The sequence below is a fragment of the Peromyscus eremicus genome, chromosome 5 (assembly GCF_949786415.1).
Source record: "Peromyscus eremicus chromosome 5, PerEre_H2_v1, whole genome shotgun sequence".
In the NCBI taxonomy this organism is placed as follows: Eukaryota; Metazoa; Chordata; class Mammalia; order Rodentia; family Cricetidae; genus Peromyscus; species Peromyscus eremicus.
Window position 1 is genome coordinate 85,543,868 of NC_081420.1, and position 17,561 is coordinate 85,561,428.

The 17,561-nt window shown below is 52.7% G+C and overlaps 1 protein-coding gene across 1 annotated transcript; it reads left to right on the plus strand.

Annotated features, from left to right (window-relative positions):
• The first annotated feature begins 6,805 nt into the window (after positions 1–6,805).
• On the plus strand, positions 6,806–17,389 carry Mvd (mevalonate diphosphate decarboxylase). Its single transcript, XM_059262510.1, has 10 exons — positions 6,806–7,054; positions 11,121–11,191; positions 11,633–11,747; positions 12,003–12,149; positions 13,148–13,347; positions 13,710–13,784; positions 14,014–14,232; positions 14,648–14,763; positions 15,922–16,030; positions 16,779–17,389. The coding sequence occupies exons 1-10, from the start codon at positions 6,982–6,984 to the stop codon at positions 16,857–16,859; spliced, it is 1,206 nt and encodes a 401-aa protein (XP_059118493.1). The 5' UTR covers positions 6,806–6,981; the 3' UTR covers positions 16,860–17,389.
• The last annotated feature ends 172 nt before the right edge of the window (positions 17,390–17,561 follow it).

The following is a 17,561-nucleotide window of genomic DNA, read 5'->3' on the forward strand; positions in this document are numbered from 1 at the left end:
TCTATGAGTTTGAGGCCAGCCTGATGTATAGAGCAAGTTCCAGGACAGCCAGGGCTACACAGAGAGACTGTGTCTCAAAAAAGAAGAGGAGGAGGAGGGGAAGAAGGAGAAGGAATTGCTCCAGTGCCCTACAGGCTTGCCTGCCTTCAGCCCAATGCTTACGGAGGCATTTCCTCTACTGAGGTTCCCTCCTTTCAGATGACTGTAGCTTGTGTCAGGTTGACACAAAACTATCTTTAATGTCTCATCTGAGCCAGCCCATCAGGGACGGATTCTTACTACCCTCTGCACTATATCCAAAAGGCACATTACCACAAGCCACATGGGATGGAAAGCCATGTCAAAATTCCCTCTTCAGATGCTCTACCCTTTTCTTTGTTGTTGTTAGTTTTTGGTTTGGGGATTTTTGTTTGTTTGGTTTTTTTCTTTCTTTTTTTTTTTTTTTTTTTTTTGGTTTTTCGAGACAGGGTTTCTCTGTGTAGCTTTGCGCCTTTCCTGGGACTCACTTGGTAGTCCAGGCTGGCCTTGAACTCACAGACATCCGCCTGGCTCTGCCTCCTGAGTGCTGGGATTAAAGGTGTGCGCCACCACCGCCCGGCTGGTTTTTTTCTTTGTTTTTTTGTTTTGTTTTGTTTTTTCAAGACAGAGTTTCTCTGTGTAGCCCTGGCTGTCCTGAAACTAACTCTGTAGACCAGGCTCGCCTCAGACTCACAGAGATCCACCTGCCTTTGCCTCCGAGTGTGAGATTAAAGGCATGCATCACTACCACCCGGCCATGCTCTATCCTGCAGCAGCACAGCTTCAGCTGTGTCTCATCAACCATCTCAGGGACAACACTGCTGTTCTCCCAGAACTCATCCTTGGTTTCATTGTGTCCTGCCAGTTGGCTATGTTGTGTGGCTAAAATTCTTCCCGGGGGGAGACATAAACAATATCTACCCCCACTCATTAAGGGTCCCTTTGACAAACTAAGGTAAAATTCCATCAAAGCTCACTCTGGGGAACTAAGGAGTTTATTTGTCTTACTGATGGTGCAGTGGGTGAGGGGTTACAGGCAGGAGAGCAGGTGAACTTCAAGCAGCCATACTGGAAGGTCTGCACCAGCATAGATGATGACCCCTGACCTCCATCCTGGCTGTGGATGTATAGATGGAGGCCCCTCCCCTAGTCCTCCCACTTATATACTCCAGCCCCTCTCCAAGAGGTGAAGCCACATGCAAATCTGGCTGGATTGCGTACAACTGGCTGGAATGAGTGGGTACGACTGGGACTGGGGGGGGGGCGGGGAAGAAGGCTCCATGATCTTTGTGAAGGTCAAGGGTCACTCCTGAAGACGGTGGAAGTCTGGTTCAGAAGACAGTCCTTCACAACTGAAGGGCTGTGGGGAAGGAAGCAGGTCATGGTTACACAGGATGTGGGTGTGTCCAGCATCACCTATTGTGTGTAAACGAGCCATGGTGGCTGATTTTATGGTTTGTAATTGTTTTTGAGACAATGTTCCAATTATCCCAGGTTGGCCTCCAATTTGCTATATAGCTGAGGATGACCTTGAACTCTTAATCCTCCTGTCTCCACTTCCTAAGTGCTGGGATTACAGATGTGTATCAGCACACCTTGTTTATCCAGTGCTGGGGATGACATGCTAGGCAAGACCTCTAACCTAAGCTGGTATACTTATTTGGCCACAATTAAAAAAAATTTTGAAAGAATTCTTTGTGATACCCGGAGAGGACATGAAATTCACTCCAAGGTGTCTATGTAGGTGTGTTGGAATGAACCACGTCTGTTTATTTGCTCCTTGTCTGAGGCTGCGGGCATTTCCTGCAACACCCTGCATCCCAACACACGAGTAGCGTTTGCTCACTGGCCCCTTACAGGAAGTCCGGTTCATACCTGTTCTAAAGGTCATGTTGGGCTGTGGTCACAGAGTTCAAACAAAGAAGGGCCTGTAGAGGTCACCCAATGCAGGGGCCTGATGTGCTAGGGCCAAGTAACAAGGGCCAAAGCCCAGGCAAAGAACACACCGGGGGAGTGAGAGGCAGGGGTAGAGTCCTGCAGGCTGATGGCCAGGTACCAACCCAGAACACAGGAGGGATTAAGGACTTCTCAACCCTGGCCTGGCCTAAGAAAGAAATTTTCTTCTCAAGGGAGGGTAAGGAAATTCCAGCCCAGGGTAGCCCCAACGTGTCTCCTTCCCTCTTTCCTTCCCTGCTGCTCACCCTAACCCCATCTTTCTTCCTCCCCATGTTCTACCCAGGCTGCACCTCCGCTCTGGGTCCCTTCCGACTTTAGCTCCTCCTGAACACAGCGACACCTGGCAGCTAATAGCCACCTACTTGATGGGCTGTATGTGTTCAGCCCTGCACTGTGCTGTTTTTCACACAGGACCAGAACCTCTGGATGAAATCTGCCCTTCTCCATGTCTCTCCAGTTGCTCAGGCCAACTGCTCTGGAAAGATGTTGACCTTTGAAAACTTACCTGGGGACCCGAGTTCAAAGGGACAGGAACAGGAACACAGAAATCCACAAACAGTATCCTCCCCTTTTAGGTAATTTTCAAAGGTTTTCTGTCCCCAGTGCCTGGCCTGGAGAAAGGCCTGTATGGAAATCACAGCTGCACTTTGGTCCCCTCTGCTGGCCTGTCCAGGCCAAGCTCCAAGGTGCAGCAGATGGATGCGATGCTCAGCCTTGGGTGGATTTCCCTCCCAGCCCAGTATTGAGCTGGACTCCCCTCACATCTCTTTTCTCCAAAGGACCTTCTTTCCTGTGTCTCATACATGTGTATCCTTGACCTAACAAGGAACCTCACACACATGACAGACACTATAACATTGATGAACAGAGAAACGACTTCCCGTAGACTCTTAGCTTTAAGGCACACAGGGTTCCAGGATGATGTCAGACACTGAGGTCCTTCAGCCTGTGAGGCGATCTTGGCCTCTGTGCCTGATAACAACATACAAGGGTTCCCGTGGGTGTAACTGTTCCTTCCAGACTGAAGCATTCTCTTCCATCTCTCCTTTCTTTAACTGAATGCTTTTATTTTGTAGAGACAGGGTCTCACTGTGTAGCCCCAGCTGGCCTTGAATTTGCTATGTAGACCAGGCTGGCCTTGAATTCACAAAGATCTACCTGTCCCTCTTCTTTTTTTAAGTTTTTTGTTTTATTTTTAGTTTAGGTTTTTTTTTTTTGTTTGTTTGTTTTTGTTTTCCCCCTGAGACAGGGTTTCTCTGTGTAGCCCTGGCTGTCCTGGAACTCACTCTGTAGACCAGGCTGGGCTTGAACTCAGAGATCCGACTTCTCTGCCTCCTGAGTGCTGGGATTAAAGGCTGCTGGAACTGGAGTTACAGACAGGTGTGAACTACCTTGAGGGTGCTGGGAATCAAACCCAGGTCCTCTGCAAGAGTACTTTAACTACTGAGCTCTCTCTCCAGCCCATGGTGCAAGCCTTTAATCCCAGCATTTGAGGGACAGAAGCAGGTGGATCTCTGTGAATTCAAGACGAGCCTGGTCTACATCACAAGATGCAGGCCAGACATGAATATGTAAGACCAAAACTCCAGAAAAAAACAAGAATGTTTTGCATGCTAGGCACTCACTCTCCCAACTGAACCACATCCATGGCCCCACAGGAGAGTCCCACATCAGCTCAACCTTTTGTGATGGTCAGACAAAAACAGACTCAGGGAAAGTTGCAGGCAGGAGTCAAGGTGCACCTCCACCATCTGGCAGGTTATCTTATTTTTAAGTATGTGTGTGTGTGTACAGGTGCACATGTGCATACAGGTGCCCACAGCATCCAGAAGCAGTCATTAGATACTGTGGAGCTGGAGTTACAGGCACTTGTGAGTCACTCCATGTGGGTGCTGGGAACTGAACTCAGGGCCTTTGCAAAGGCAGTACATGCTCCTAACCACTGAGCTACCTCTACAACCAGAAGCATTCTCTTCTATCAGGCAGTGATGGTGCAGGCTATATAGTGAGTTCAAAGTCAACAGCTGGGTTATAGTCAACAGTTGACTTTGTCTCAACATGTAAAGACAGGGGCTGGATAAATGGCTTCCTCTGTGCCCAATGTACATCTGCTGAAGGGAAGTCTGCCTGCCACTTTCCCTGAGTCCGCTTTTTGTCTGACCATCACAAAAGGTTGAGCTGGTGTGGAACTCTCCTGTGGGGCTATGGATGTGGTTCAGTTGGTAGAGTGATTGTCTAGCATGCAGAACACTCTTGATTTTATTCTGGAGCTTTGGTCTTACATACCCATGTCTGGCCTGCAACTTGTGATGAACTCACAGAGATCCATCTGCTTCTCTCTCTCAAATGCTGGGATTAAAGCCTTGCACCATTGGCTGGACAGATAGCTCAGTAGTTAAAAGAGTACTTAGTATTCTTACAGAGGGCCTGGGTTTGGGTCCTAGCACCTTTAAGGAGGCTCACACCTGTCTGTAACTCCAGTTCCAGGAGATCCATTTCTTTCTTTCTTTCTTCCTTTCTTTCTTTCTTTCTTTCTTTTTTTTTTTTTTTTTTTTTTTTTTTTTTTTTGGTTTTTCGAGACAGGGTTTCTCCTTGTAATTTTGGTGCCTGTCCTGGATCTCATTCTGTAGATGAACTCACAGAGATCCGCCTGGCTCTGCCTCCCGAGTGCTGGGATTAAAGGTGTGCGCCACCGCAGCCTGGCCAGAAGATCCATTTCTTCAGCTCCATTACTTTCTCTCTCTCTTCCCCCGTCTTAGATTTATGTATTTATTTTGTTTGTGTGGGCATGTACATGCTGTGGCATACATGTGGAAGTCAGAGGACAATTTACAGGAGTCAGTTCTCTCTCTCTCTCTCTCTTTTCTTTTGGTTTGAGACAGGGTTTCTCTGTGTAACAGGCTTGGCTGCCCTGGAACTCACTCTATAGACCAAGCTGGCCTCGAACTCAGAGATCTGCCTGCCTCTACCTCCCAAGTGCTGGGATTTAAAGCATGTGCCACCGCCACCTGGCCAATTCTTTCTACTGTGTGGCCTGGCTGTGCTCACTGGCTCTATGCCATGTCATAGTATGATTATAAACAGTAGAACAAGTGAGGTGCCCAGGAACCCAGGTTTTTGCCCAGCTCAGAGTCTAACACGGAGGCTCTGTGGAAGCCCTTCATTTCCTCATCACAAGAAGGGCAGGTGCAGATTACTAAGGGGCATGGGTGCCCTCTCCATCCTCGTTGCCAGGTAGCTCAGTGAAGGCCCCGAGACAATTTTCCCCCTGGAGCAACCAGACAGCACCTTTGGAGAAGTCTTAGGGGCTATTTTTGTGAAGCAGGAAAGTGATTGCAAGAGAAATTGAAAATAAGAGCCGTCTGACGTCCAGCACGGAAACAACAGTGGGACCCCATGGGTAGATGTCACTCCGGTGTGACAGGCTGTCCACCGTGTTGCTGAAGGCCTGCTCACACTCTCACACTCTCGTGGAGAGAGGCGAACAATCGATTCAGCTTCCAAGACGGCAGCGTGCCAACAGCTATCAGCACTGCCCCAGGCACACAGCTGCCTGGCTGGGCCATCCACTTCCAGGAATCTTCCTACAGAAGCGCACTTGCACAAAGTGCAAGGGCCGCACTGTGCATGGCTTCAGGCGGGGAACAGTTGGGATAAATTTCAGACAGTGTAGACCAACAAGGAAGAGGTTTTGGTGTGGAGCTGAAAATTGCTCAAGAAACACAAGTGGAAAAAGCAAGATGGAGGGAGAGCAGTTCCCTTTCACTGTGCATAAAACGTCAACCAAAGGCTGTTAAAGAACCGGTACCATCTACACGCCTGGGAACAGAACTGGTGGCCTGGATATTTCATATCGTGTACTCTCGCATCTTCTGAAGTCTGAGCCGTTCAAAATCCAGGAATTTTAAGAGATGGGGGAACTGGGAAGTTGCATCTGTTTCTGTTGGAGAATGAATGGAAAGTTCTGGAAAGTGGTGATGGCTGTACCAACTGAAGATACTAAATGCCACTTAAAGATGATACTAAACTGTAACTTAAAAACATAAAGGTTAAACGGCAAGATTTTTGCTATGCACATTTTGGCATAACAAAAATGAAAGAAAAATAAAAGAAGCCGGGTGGTGGCGGCGCACGCCTTTAATCCCAGCACTTGGGAGACAGAAGCAGGCGGATCTCTATGAGTTCGAGGCCAGCATGGTCTACAGAGTGAGTTCCAGGACAGCCAGGACTACACAGGGAAACCCTTTATCGAAAAATAAAACAACAACAAAACACAGAAATGTGTTAATCCATTTCAACTACGAAAAGTGACAAAATTCTTGCTTGTGTAGAGCCTGGGAAAGAGGACAGCATTTGAAAACGCCCATCTCGAATGCAGCACATCCACCTGCAGCCCGACACCTCAGGCAAGCTGGATGGCCCAGACAGGTTGTAGGACCCCAAACTGTGGGAGCAGGAGACTCAAGATTGTGCGTACAAGAGAAGCCAGATTGTGGATACAGAAGACTCCAGGATGCGGGGCTCTGGCACGACCCCGGGCTGCGGATCAGGGAATCCCTCCCGAAGCGCGGTGTAGTGCGTTGTGTGTGCAGCGGAGAGGATGGATGCACGTCCTTCTTGAGCTCCACAGTTCCAGCAGCAGATGGCTCCATGGTCCCGACAGTCACTCCGAGGATCCCGGGGTGCAGGTGCCGGAAGGAGGCCTCCCGCGCTTGCGCAAATTCCACCCATGCACAAGGCGCAAGCGCAGCTTCCACTCCCTGAGCAGACTCCGCCCCTCGCTGGCGGCCACGAGCTTAGGGGCACTGGGGGCGGGCTCAGGGTCGGCCGCACATCATTCGATTCTGTCCATTGGCTAAAAAGTGGATCATGGGCTCGGCCCACAGCCTATTGGACGGCACGGGAGCAGGCCGGCCCATGGGCCAATCATATGGCAGCGCGTGAGATTGTAGACACCGGTCGGAGACCGGTGCTGGGCTCTGCAGGTTTGACTCTAGCCTCTCGGCCATGGCCTCGGAGAAGCCTCAGGACCTAGTCGTCACCTGCACCGCTCCGGTCAACATCGCGGTTATCAAGTACTGTGAGTGCTGGAGTCAGGGGTCACCTCGGCTAGCATCGGGGCGTAGGGCTGGAGGCTGGAGTTACCGTGACTGGAACCAGGAGCCCCTGGGCTGGAGGGCCGGGTTCCAGAGTAGCTGGGCTGGAGAACGGGATCATCCAGGCTGGGATGGGGAGTGGGGGTGGTCGGGGCACAGGGCTGGAGAGGTAGGTCACCACCACCGGGATCGATGGGCACAGTGCTGGAGACGGGAGTTACTGCACCCAGGGTTGGGGGGTCGGAGACCGGACCACAGCGGCCAGGATCGATGGGCAAAGGGCTGTAGATGAGGGTCACTGCTGCCGGGATTCAGGGTCCCAGGGCTGGAGGGGAAAGGCCCATGGCCCAGATCTATAGAAGCTGGGCCAGAGACGGCTGGGACGGGGTGGCGGGGGGGAGGCTCAGGGCGGAAGGGGGCGTCACCACACCCGAGATCAACCGGCGCTGGGCTGGAGATGGGATCATCGCAGCAGGGATCGGAGATCCCGGGGCTGGAGATGGGGAGTATCATCACGGCGGTGATAGGGGACTCAGGGCTGGAGAGGGGTACACCACTGCAGGTCTGGGATGGTGAAATGAAGGCTTTTCGCTGCTAAGGAGGGGCGGGTCCCTCGGTGGCCAGCCTCAGCCTCACATGCTATGTACTCCTGGTCTGGCCTCGACTGTCACTCCTGAAGCTCTGCTACTGACGCAGGTTGCCGCTGCACCTGCTGCTGTGAGGAGCAGCTTCTTGCTCTTCCGCCTGTAAACTAAGGAGGGATCGCAGGGAGCCGCGCCCCTCACTCTAACCTCACACCTGCTCTTCTTCCTTGCACAGTGGTCGTTTAGAACTGGTCTTGTGAGTGGAGCCACACAGCCTGTAGAGTCTTGAGTTTGGCTCATTTTCACCCAGCATACTTCTCTGGAAGCTTATCCGGGTGCATGCAGCGAGGGTTCATTGCCCACTGGTGCTAGGCCCTAGTCCACAGCATAAGCAACCCCAAGGGGCTCTGCTACCAGTGAAGCTGCTGCCCACGTTCATGGGCAGATCTTTGTGTGAACTTTCATCCTCGGGAGGAAGAAGGCCCTGGAGAGCCTCTGGAAGAATGAATGGCAATTGTTCTTTACTCTGTTAAGGAACTGTGGGTTCCCCGGGGTGACATACCATCATGCATTCCCACTGGTGGTACAGGCCGTCTTGATTTCCATGTTCTAGTGCCCATTTCAGTGGAGTGCCTATTTTTCTTTTTCTTTTTTTTTTTTAAAAAGATTTGTTTATTATGTATACAGTGTTCTGTCTGCATGTATGCCTGCAGGCCAGAAGAGGGCATCAGATCTCATTACAGATAGTTGTGAGCCACCATGTGGTGCTGGGAATTGAACTCAGGTCCTCTGGAAGAGCAGCTAGTGCTCTTAACCACTGAGCCATCACTCCAGTGGAGTGCCTATTTTTCACTTCAGTCTGTCTGGCAGGTAAGCCAACAGCTCAGTGTGGTTTCAGTCTCCATTTCCCGATGGCCACTGGTATGGACTGTCCCTTCCTTGAGCCTGTTCTATCCCAGCCCCATGCCTTTGGTTTTGGTTTTTGTTGTTTTGTTTTTTGAGACAGGGTTTCTCTGTATGACCCTGGCTGTCTTGGATCTTGCTCTGTAGACCAGGCGGGCCTGGAACTCACAGAGATCAGCCTGCCTCAGCCTCCTAAGTGCTGGGATTAAAGGTGTGTGTTGATCTTGTGTTCTGCAGTGTTGCTGAACAGACTCTTCCCTTTTGAGAACTTTTGCAGGTTCTTTGAGATTTTTCTATGTAGACAAACAAGCCTTCCGCCGCTGGGAGTAGCGTTCTTTAGTTTCTGCCTTAGGACCTGGGTGTCTTGTGTTTCTTTTCTTGCCTGATTACAGTTGGTGAACGACACTGTGTCAGGTAAGAGGATGGGGCTGTTGGCAGTGGACATTCTTGCCTTGGTCCATGAAAGTATCTTTACAGTTTCTAGGCCAGTCTGGGCCACATAACTAGACTCTGTCTTAACAACAAAAAAGGGCCCTCATCTTTTCCAATTTTTTTCTGATAATTCTTCCCTAAAACACAAATGGCTGTGATTTTATCAAATATCTTTTCTGTTGATAAGATCACATGATCTTGGCTGGGTGGTGGAGCATACCTTTAATCCCAGCACTCAGGAGGCAGAGGCAGAGGCAGGCGGATCTCTGTGAGTTCAAGGCCCGCCTGGTCTACAGAGCAAGATCCAGGACAGCCAAGGCTACACAGAGAAACCCTGTTGTAAAAAAACAAAACAAAACAAAAGATCACATGATCTTGAGTTGGGCCTGTAGCTTAGTGGTCTAGCACTTGCTTAGCATGTATGAGAGACCCTAGGTTCAAGACCCAGAACCTCAAAAACAAACAGGGGGCCCCTGGGAGGATTTGGAGGGGAAATGGAGGGTGGGAATAATTAAAATACATTGGATACATGTGTGCAGTTTTCGAAGAATAAATACAACATTCTTTTCAAATGCATGCTATTTTTCTTCTGCATGTTGCTGTGTGGGATGCTTTGCGGTTGCCTGGTGTTTGGATGTCAATCATGTTCCGGCTGGCTGGGTTTTCCCTCCATCTGTTCATTTTAAGTTCACCCCTGAGCTTTTGTTTCAGTTCCCAGCCGTTCAGGTTTCCATTTCCTTCTTTATCTTCTCTGCAGAGAAGATAAAGATCTATCTTACTCACTTCTGGCTGCTGCTTGAAGTGTTTTCATGGTGGCTGCTTTAAAACCTTTGACGGCAGTCGGCATGGCAACCTCTGACACTTTGGAGTTAGTGTCTTCTGTTCTTTTCTCAGTTTGAGAACCTCCCTTTTGGTAGGACGAAAGGTTTTGGGTGAGATCTAATGGTTTTCTGTTGTGTTCTGAGACTCGAGTCCTATTAAAACCTTTAGCAGGGGGTTTCATTTCTCTTCTGGCAGATAGAGGGGTTCCACCCACATTGTGTGGCACTTGTTTCTGCGGGGGCTCTGTAGGGTTCCTGCAGGAGCCATAGGGCCCCCTCTGGAAACCCCCCAGCAAGGCTGAAAGAGGCACCTGTTCAAACAGCCCTGTAGATAAAGTCCAGGCTGCCCGCTGAGCTGAAAGGGCAACCCGCCACACCTTCTGGGCGGAAAGGATGGCGCTCCCATCTAGCCAGGCTCCCAGGGCCTTGGGAAGAGGGCGAGGCTGGAGCAAGCTGTGGCAAAAAGTTTGTCTCACTCAGCTGCCCTTTGCCGGTCTCCTTGATGCTATGCAAGGGTTGCTGGCCTGAGACCGGTGGGCAGAAAGAAACCCAGGTGGTGCACCCAAAGCCGGGCACCCTAGCCGTGCCTGGAGCCGAGGGCCCAGGGTCTTCCTTCCTCCCTCAGAGACCTCCTGCTGGCTTGTGCAGGACATCTGGGCTTCAGTCTTAGGGGATAGGACATCTGCTCCATCTTCCTCAAAGCAGCCTCATGACTCCACGAGAGCTGCCTGTCTGCAGATGTCTGTAGATGGTGAAGGATGGAAAGATTCACCTGCCCAATGTTAGTTTTTTATTATCTTCTGCCGAAACGTCCCAAATTAACCGAGCACGTGCGGATGCTCAACAAAGACGTGATACCACCAGCTAAGTTCTGTGAGTGTTGTCGGGTAGTATTTCCTCTGGCTTTCTGGAGAGTTGACCGTGCTTGCTGTAATAGGTGGGGCTTGGCGTACTGGACAGAGAGGGACCATTCTGATTGGTGCCATCTAGACATGCAGGAACTGGGCTCCTCTGGGTGACAAGCAGGTGATACCTAGCAGATGCCCACCCCTGTGTCTGTGGAGTCAAAGAACGAGGGAAGAAGGATGAGGCAGAGGTGGGCTGGCCTCCAGCTGTGCTCTGGGACCTGAGCTCTGAGTCTGCCTCCAACCTAGGAGGTGTTCCTGACGTGTGTGTGGGGGGGGGGGGGGGGAGACAGGCAGTGCAATGAGAGCAAGATGGCGGTGGGGGGCTGCTACAGAGGGGTGGGGGCAGCTGTGGGGAGTGCCAGTGGGGTGCGGGGAACTCACTGGCTTGTATTGTTGTTGCAGGGGGGAAGCGAGATGAAGCACTGATCCTGCCCATCAACTCCTCGCTGAGTGTCACTCTGCATCAGGACCAGGTGACTGTGCACCACACAGACACTGAGCTCTGATGGCTAGAATGGGGTGGCTTCTACGGGAACCATAACCAGCCTGCGTCCTTCTCATTCCTTTTGGACTGCCCAGCACACAGTCCCCTTGTCTCCTCATCCACACACAAATTCCCAATGCCACAGGGCCGGTTTTATAGCAGGTTCCTTTACTCAAGAGGGATCTGGTACCCTTGGTTCTGCTGTGGGTGAGACAGACCCCGCATAGTGAAGGCCAGGCCAGTGTGGCCAGCCTGAGGGGCCTGCCGACTTCCCTGCTACCTAGCCAGGTCTGACCTCGGTGGCCCCCTGACCTTCCACATGCTTGTCCCAGCCCAGGTGGACAGCTAGAGGTAGGAAAGGCCTCCTGGGCAGAAAGGAATGCTTTGTGGGCATTGGTCCTCAGCACTGGCCCCTGTTCTTCCTTCCCAGTTAAAAACCGTCACAACTGCTGCCATCAGCAAGGACTTCACCGAGGACCGCATCTGGCTGAATGGCCAGGAGGAAGATGTGGGACAGCCACGGCTCCAGGCCTGCCTGAGGGAGAGTGAGTTGGGATGACGGCCGCTCCTGCTGTGCCCTTGAGGATGCTGAGTGCCCACAGGAAGCTTCTAGTGGCAGACAGAGGGGCTGGGGCTGGAGCACCCCAGGAGGACGTCCATGTGGGAAGTCTGGGAGTTACTGCCTCACAGATTTCAGCCATACTCTCCCCACTCCCAGCCCCAGGCAGATGAGGTGGCCGGGGTAGGTCCAGTGGGTCAGTCAGGTGGCAAGACCACTCACCAGGGCCTCTCCCCTGCAGTTCGCCGCCTGGCTCGGAAGCGGAGGAGTGCAGGGGACGGGGATGCACTTCCCCTCAGCCTCAGCTATAAGGTGCATGTGGCCTCCGAGAACAACTTCCCCACGGCTGCAGGCCTGGCATCCTCAGCAGCGGGCTATGCCTGCCTAGGTGGGTACTCACAGGGCCCGGGGGACCCAGGGTTCTGCTTTGTAGTAGTAGGGGGTTCTCTGACCGGTCAGCACCCAGGGCTCCCATTGTTGGAGCTTGCTGTAAGTGGGCCCTGAGTTTGCCCTTTCCCAGGATGCATTGACCACCAGACCCTCCCTGAGTTTGCCCTTTCCCAGGATGCATTGACCACCAGACCCTCTCTGCACTCGGGCGAGGGCCCTCTAACTCCCAAGTGACACAAGTGACTGAAGCCACCCGAAGGTCGAAAATACCTGGAGGTGGGGGTGGCGGGGGGGGGGGGGGGACGACAAACAGTTCAGGGGTCTTGGCCCAGCTTCAGGCACAGCTGCACTCTGGCTATCTGGCCCTGTTGTCAGGAACACTCAGTCCCATCAGTTTCATCCCTGCTTTCTTCCTTGGGGTCCCTGTACATGACACCCCATCCCTGGCACAGGGAGTCCTCATGATGGTGAGCTCAGGCCACCCTTATCCCTTAGCTCCAGGGGTGATAGCTTCCTGGTCCAGCTGGCTCCTGCGTCATCCTGAAGTGGACACAGGGTCACCTTCTAGAGATTGCTAGACTCAGAGAAGGCCTCATGCCGATGAGCAGAAGCTTGCCTCACCACCTGCTAGACTGTCTTCCCCCAGAGCTACCTTTCTCTTCCTGGAGACACATTACTCAGGCTTTCACCTTGGTCCCTGCTCCTGGTGGCCTTCTGAATGCCACCCCTTCCTTCCCTTAGTGTTCCACTTGGGTGCAGCTCCTCAAAGAAACTTCCCAGCCCCGGTCCTGAGGTGGTTTATGAGACCGACTACGTTTCCAAACTCAATGCTGAGTGAAGCGATGTGGAGCTGGGAGATGCCAGCCCAGATGCCAGAGCCCCTGCTCTGCCTCCTCAGAACCTCATTTCCTATGCAGTGGGGAGCACCTAGCAGAACTGGACTGTGTGGCACGTAAACCTTCACCCTGCCTCCGTTTCTCTTTCCTGTGCCTTCAGCCTATACCTTGGCCCGGGTCTATGGGGTCGAGGGGGACCTCTCTGAAGTGGCCCGGCGGGGCTCAGGCAGCGCGTGCCGCAGTCTTTATGGGGGCTTCGTGGAGTGGCAGATGGGGGAGCAGGCAGATGGAAAGGACAGCATCGCCCAGCAGATAGCCCCAGAGTGGCACTGGCCCCAACTCCGAGTCCTCATCCTTGTGGTAAGTGGATGGACCTGCAGCCAGTGGGAGAATTGGCTGTTTAGCCAGGTCTGGGCCGAGGATGGAAGGACCATATTTATCTGAGATTCGCCGGGATCCTAGGCCAGCAGAGGCTAGACAATAGACCAAGGCTGTTGGTGGTAGGTGGTAGGATCAGGAGTGACGCCCACATGGCAGGGCTGTGCCCCTTCCCGTGATGTGGCTAGACCCAGACCCACTTTCCCATGATGTGGCTAGACCCGGACCCACATCACCCCTCCCTGACCAGGAGCCTGGGGTTGGTTTGGCAGAGGGCAGGGCCAAGTGATAGGGCTGTGCTTTGGGTCCCCTGTGGCTCAGGCCCAGTGCCATCTCCCATTCAGGTGAGTGCCGAGAAGAAGCAGATGGGCAGCACTGTGGGCATGCAGACCAGTGTGGAGACCAGTACCCTGCTCAAGGTAGGGCCTGCTGGGGAGGGTGGAGACCAGAGCCCTGCTCCAGGTCAGGTCTGTTGGGGAGGGTGGAGACCAGAGCCCTGCTCAAGGTGAGTCTCCACTGGGGAGAGTGAAGTATTCTCCTCAAGCTAGGGCTCCCCTGGTCGGGGGAAGGCTCTGGAGTCTTTGCCCAGACCTACTGGCAGAGAGTGTTGTACTCACTCGCTCGCTCGCTCGCTCGCTCACTTTGCAGTTCCGGGCTGAGTCCGTTGTGCCTGAGCGCATGAAGGAGATGACCCGCTGCATCCGAGAGCGGGACTTCCAGGCCTTTGCCCAGCTGACCATGAAGGACAGCAACCAGTTTCATGCCACCTGCCTTGACACCTTCCCGCCCATCTCCTACCTCAATGACACCTCCAGGCGCATCATCCAGCTAGTGCACCGCTTTAACACACACCACGGGCAGACAAAGGTGACGGACGGGGGGTATGATGATGCAGTCAAGCAGAGCGTCCAGCTGCAAGGAGCATGGACGACAGTGGGGATGTGGTATATGTGGGCAGACAAAAGTTGTGGAAGTGGGCGGGGCTGTGAGTGGCCTCCAGGGTGGGCCTCAAGACCATGGCAGACATGGCACAGACAAGCTCCACCCCGCAGTTCTGGTTTGTTCTGTGTTTTGTGTCTTGTCTAATACACACTAGCTGTATGACCCACACAGGTCACAGCTCCAGGCAGAGGTGACTCACACAGGTGTGTTTAACTGATACCACACCCTGGTTTGGTTGCATGGGCCCTATTCAACTGTGGGAGACCCTAGGTCCCCCAGCAGGTAGAGGGACAGAGTTAAGGGTGCTGAGTGAACAGCTGGGGTGCACTTTGGGTTCCAGGTGGCGTACACATTTGATGCGGGCCCCAATGCTGTGATCTTCACCCTGGATGACACTGTGGCTGAGTTTGTGGCAGCTGTGAGGCACAGCTTTCCCCCTGCAACAAATGGGGACAAGTGAGTGTGTGTTCCTCGTCCCTGCCTTGAGAGGCCCAGAACATTCTGCTAGGACCAAATGATGGTTATACTACTCAGACAGGAGATCTCAGGTGCGAACTGTCCTCCTGCAGGGACACAGCCATGACACATGGCAGCATCGACAGTCTCTCCTGATAGCCACACAGGCTGCAGATGTGTCAATAAATACCATATTCCCCTCCTAAGAAATGACATTTCAGCTAGGTGAGGTGGCCCTCACCTGGAGTACCAGTGCTAGGAGGTGAATTCAAAGCCAGCCTGGGCTATAGTATGAGACCCTATATCAAAAAGTTGATTTTTTTTTTTAAGGGCAAGAAATAATGCCCCTGGAAGGTCAGGGGTCCTCCCTCAGCAAAGGTCAACTTTGCTGTTTAAGAAAACAACTTTGGCCAGGCGGTGGTGGCGCACGCCTTTAATCCCAGCCCTTGGGAGGCAGAGCCAGGCGGATCTCTGTGAGTTCGAGGCCAGCCTGGGCTACCAAGTGAGTTCCAGGAAAGGCGCAAAGCTACACAGAGAAACCCTGTCTCAAAAAACCAAAAAAAAAAGAAAACAACTTTGTTTGTTTAAAAACATTTTAGGCTGAGTATTTTGCCTGTGTGAATGTCAGTACACCATATGTGTGCAGTATCCTTGGAGGCCAGAAGAGGGCGTCAGTCTCCTGGAACTGGAGTTACAGATGGTTGTGAGCTGCCATGTGGGTGCTGGGACCCTAACCCCCGTCCTCTGCAAGAGCAACAAGTGTTCTCAACCACCGAGCCTCCTCTCCAGCCCAGAACTGAGTTTTATCAGGAAAGGCATCAGGTGTTCTGATGGGTGTGTGAAATATCTGATACTTTGAAGCACAGGATTCGAGCACAGCCCCGGTTTCTTCCTTACTGAACAGGGTTGAGCCTGTGCATGTGGTCCCCGGTCTCTTCGTGGCTCAGGTCTGTCTCCTGAGACTGGTCTGACTGCTCTGTGCCACTTAGCAAAATCTCTAATTCATAATGCTCTCATCCCTAAAAGAAACCTCCCTCCTAGCAGACCCTGCCCTCCTTCCGCCCTTACCATCCGCAGGGAGCCTGCCATCTCTGAAGAGCTGGCCACCTGGGCCTTCCACGAACGGCATCCTGAGCACACTTCTGCTTTCTTTCCCAGGTTCCTAAAGGGGCTGCCAGTGACGCCTGTTCTTCTCTCCAATGAGCTGAGAGCGGCACTGGCTATGGACCCCAGCCCTGGAGCTATCCAGTACATCATTGCCACTCAGGTGAGGCCCAGTCAATACATGGCAGACACCTCCTTATCTGCTCCCTCCCTCCACTGTGTCTCAGACAGGAAGCAGAAGCCAACATCAGCCATGGTACAGAAGTAGCCACGTGCTGTTTGTTAGGCTCAGTGTCATCAGACACTCATTTCCTCTCGGTGGTCATTTGGGGACAAGTTGAAGTATAGGAGGAGAGTGGGGCGTTTGGGATGAGAAGGTTAGTAACTCGGGACCAAGAGAAACCGAGAAGATAAAAAGTGGTTACTTGGGCTGGAGAGATGGCTCAGCAGTTAAAGGCTAGGCTCAAAACCAAAAATATAAGAGTTCGGTTCCCAGCACCCACGGCTGTCTCTCCAGCCCAAAAAAAAAAAAAAAAGGTGGTTACTTTTATCACCAGCATAGGTAGGTGTTGGGGTCCCTAAGACTCCGCCCTCAGGGTGTTCCCTACCACAAGCATGCCAGCATCCCTGCATCTCCTCATCCTGCTCAAAGAGGCTCACTCTAAATCCCCGCTTTCTACACCAACCATGTGCTGAGGGCCACAGAGACCCCCAGGATCTGGCCCAGCCAGGGTAAGGGCCACCCAGCAGCTCAGCTGGCTTAGCATGGACAAGCTGGTGTAGATTTACCAGGAAGGGACCCCCCCCCCCCAATCTAATCCTATTTTAGAGTCTCTAGTTTGTAAAGTCTCTGGAGCAGTGGGTAGGGCTACTGCTGTTACCCATGACTAGACACTGTTTTTCTCCCCCAGGTTGGACCAGGGCCTCAAGTCCTAGACAACTCACACGCTCATCTTCTAGGCCCAGATGGCCTGCCCCAACAGGACCCCTGACCTCTTCCATGCCCAATCCCTCGTGCCATTGGAGAAAGGGTTGCTCACTGGGACTAGGGAGCTGGTGTGCTGACTGGCCATACCTGTGGGGTTGCTTGGTAATAATGCTGGACTGGGGGACCATGAGTGGTGATGAGCATCTGTCCAGGCAGCCGTGGGGGTGGGAATCCCCTTTCAAGTGCCTCATATTCCCTGCTGGTTTCTGAAGGGCTTCCTGAAACACTCCGTGGATCTTTCTGTATTCCAGACGGGAGCTCATTAGGGAAGGGGCGTCCCATTGAAGAGGCTCCTAGGGCCTCAGTAACAAGCTACGCTTGGAGAGTGATGGCTGGCCTCTGCTGAGACTCAGACTCCTCAGCTCGGGCCACACCATGGATGGAATATTTCTTTATAAAGACCAGTGCCCCCTCCTCTTGAGGGTAGAGGCTGTTAAGCCGCCAGGGTGGGGTCCACTGTGGGTGTGGGTGCTTCATGAAGGTGCAGGTAATGGACCTGATGGCCCCCAGAATAAAGTGTGCTGCTGCCTGCCTGCCTGCCTTGGCTCCGCTTTCTCTTTGTAAACTAGCTTTCTAGGGTCCGTGATCTACAGTTCAGTGACGGCTCAGGTCCCTACCTGCCACTGAGTTCCATCTTGTTTATGTAGCGGAGAGGTGGGGCCTGAAGTAGGTTCTGCTAGGATTGCTTGCCATTGCCCACCAGCCA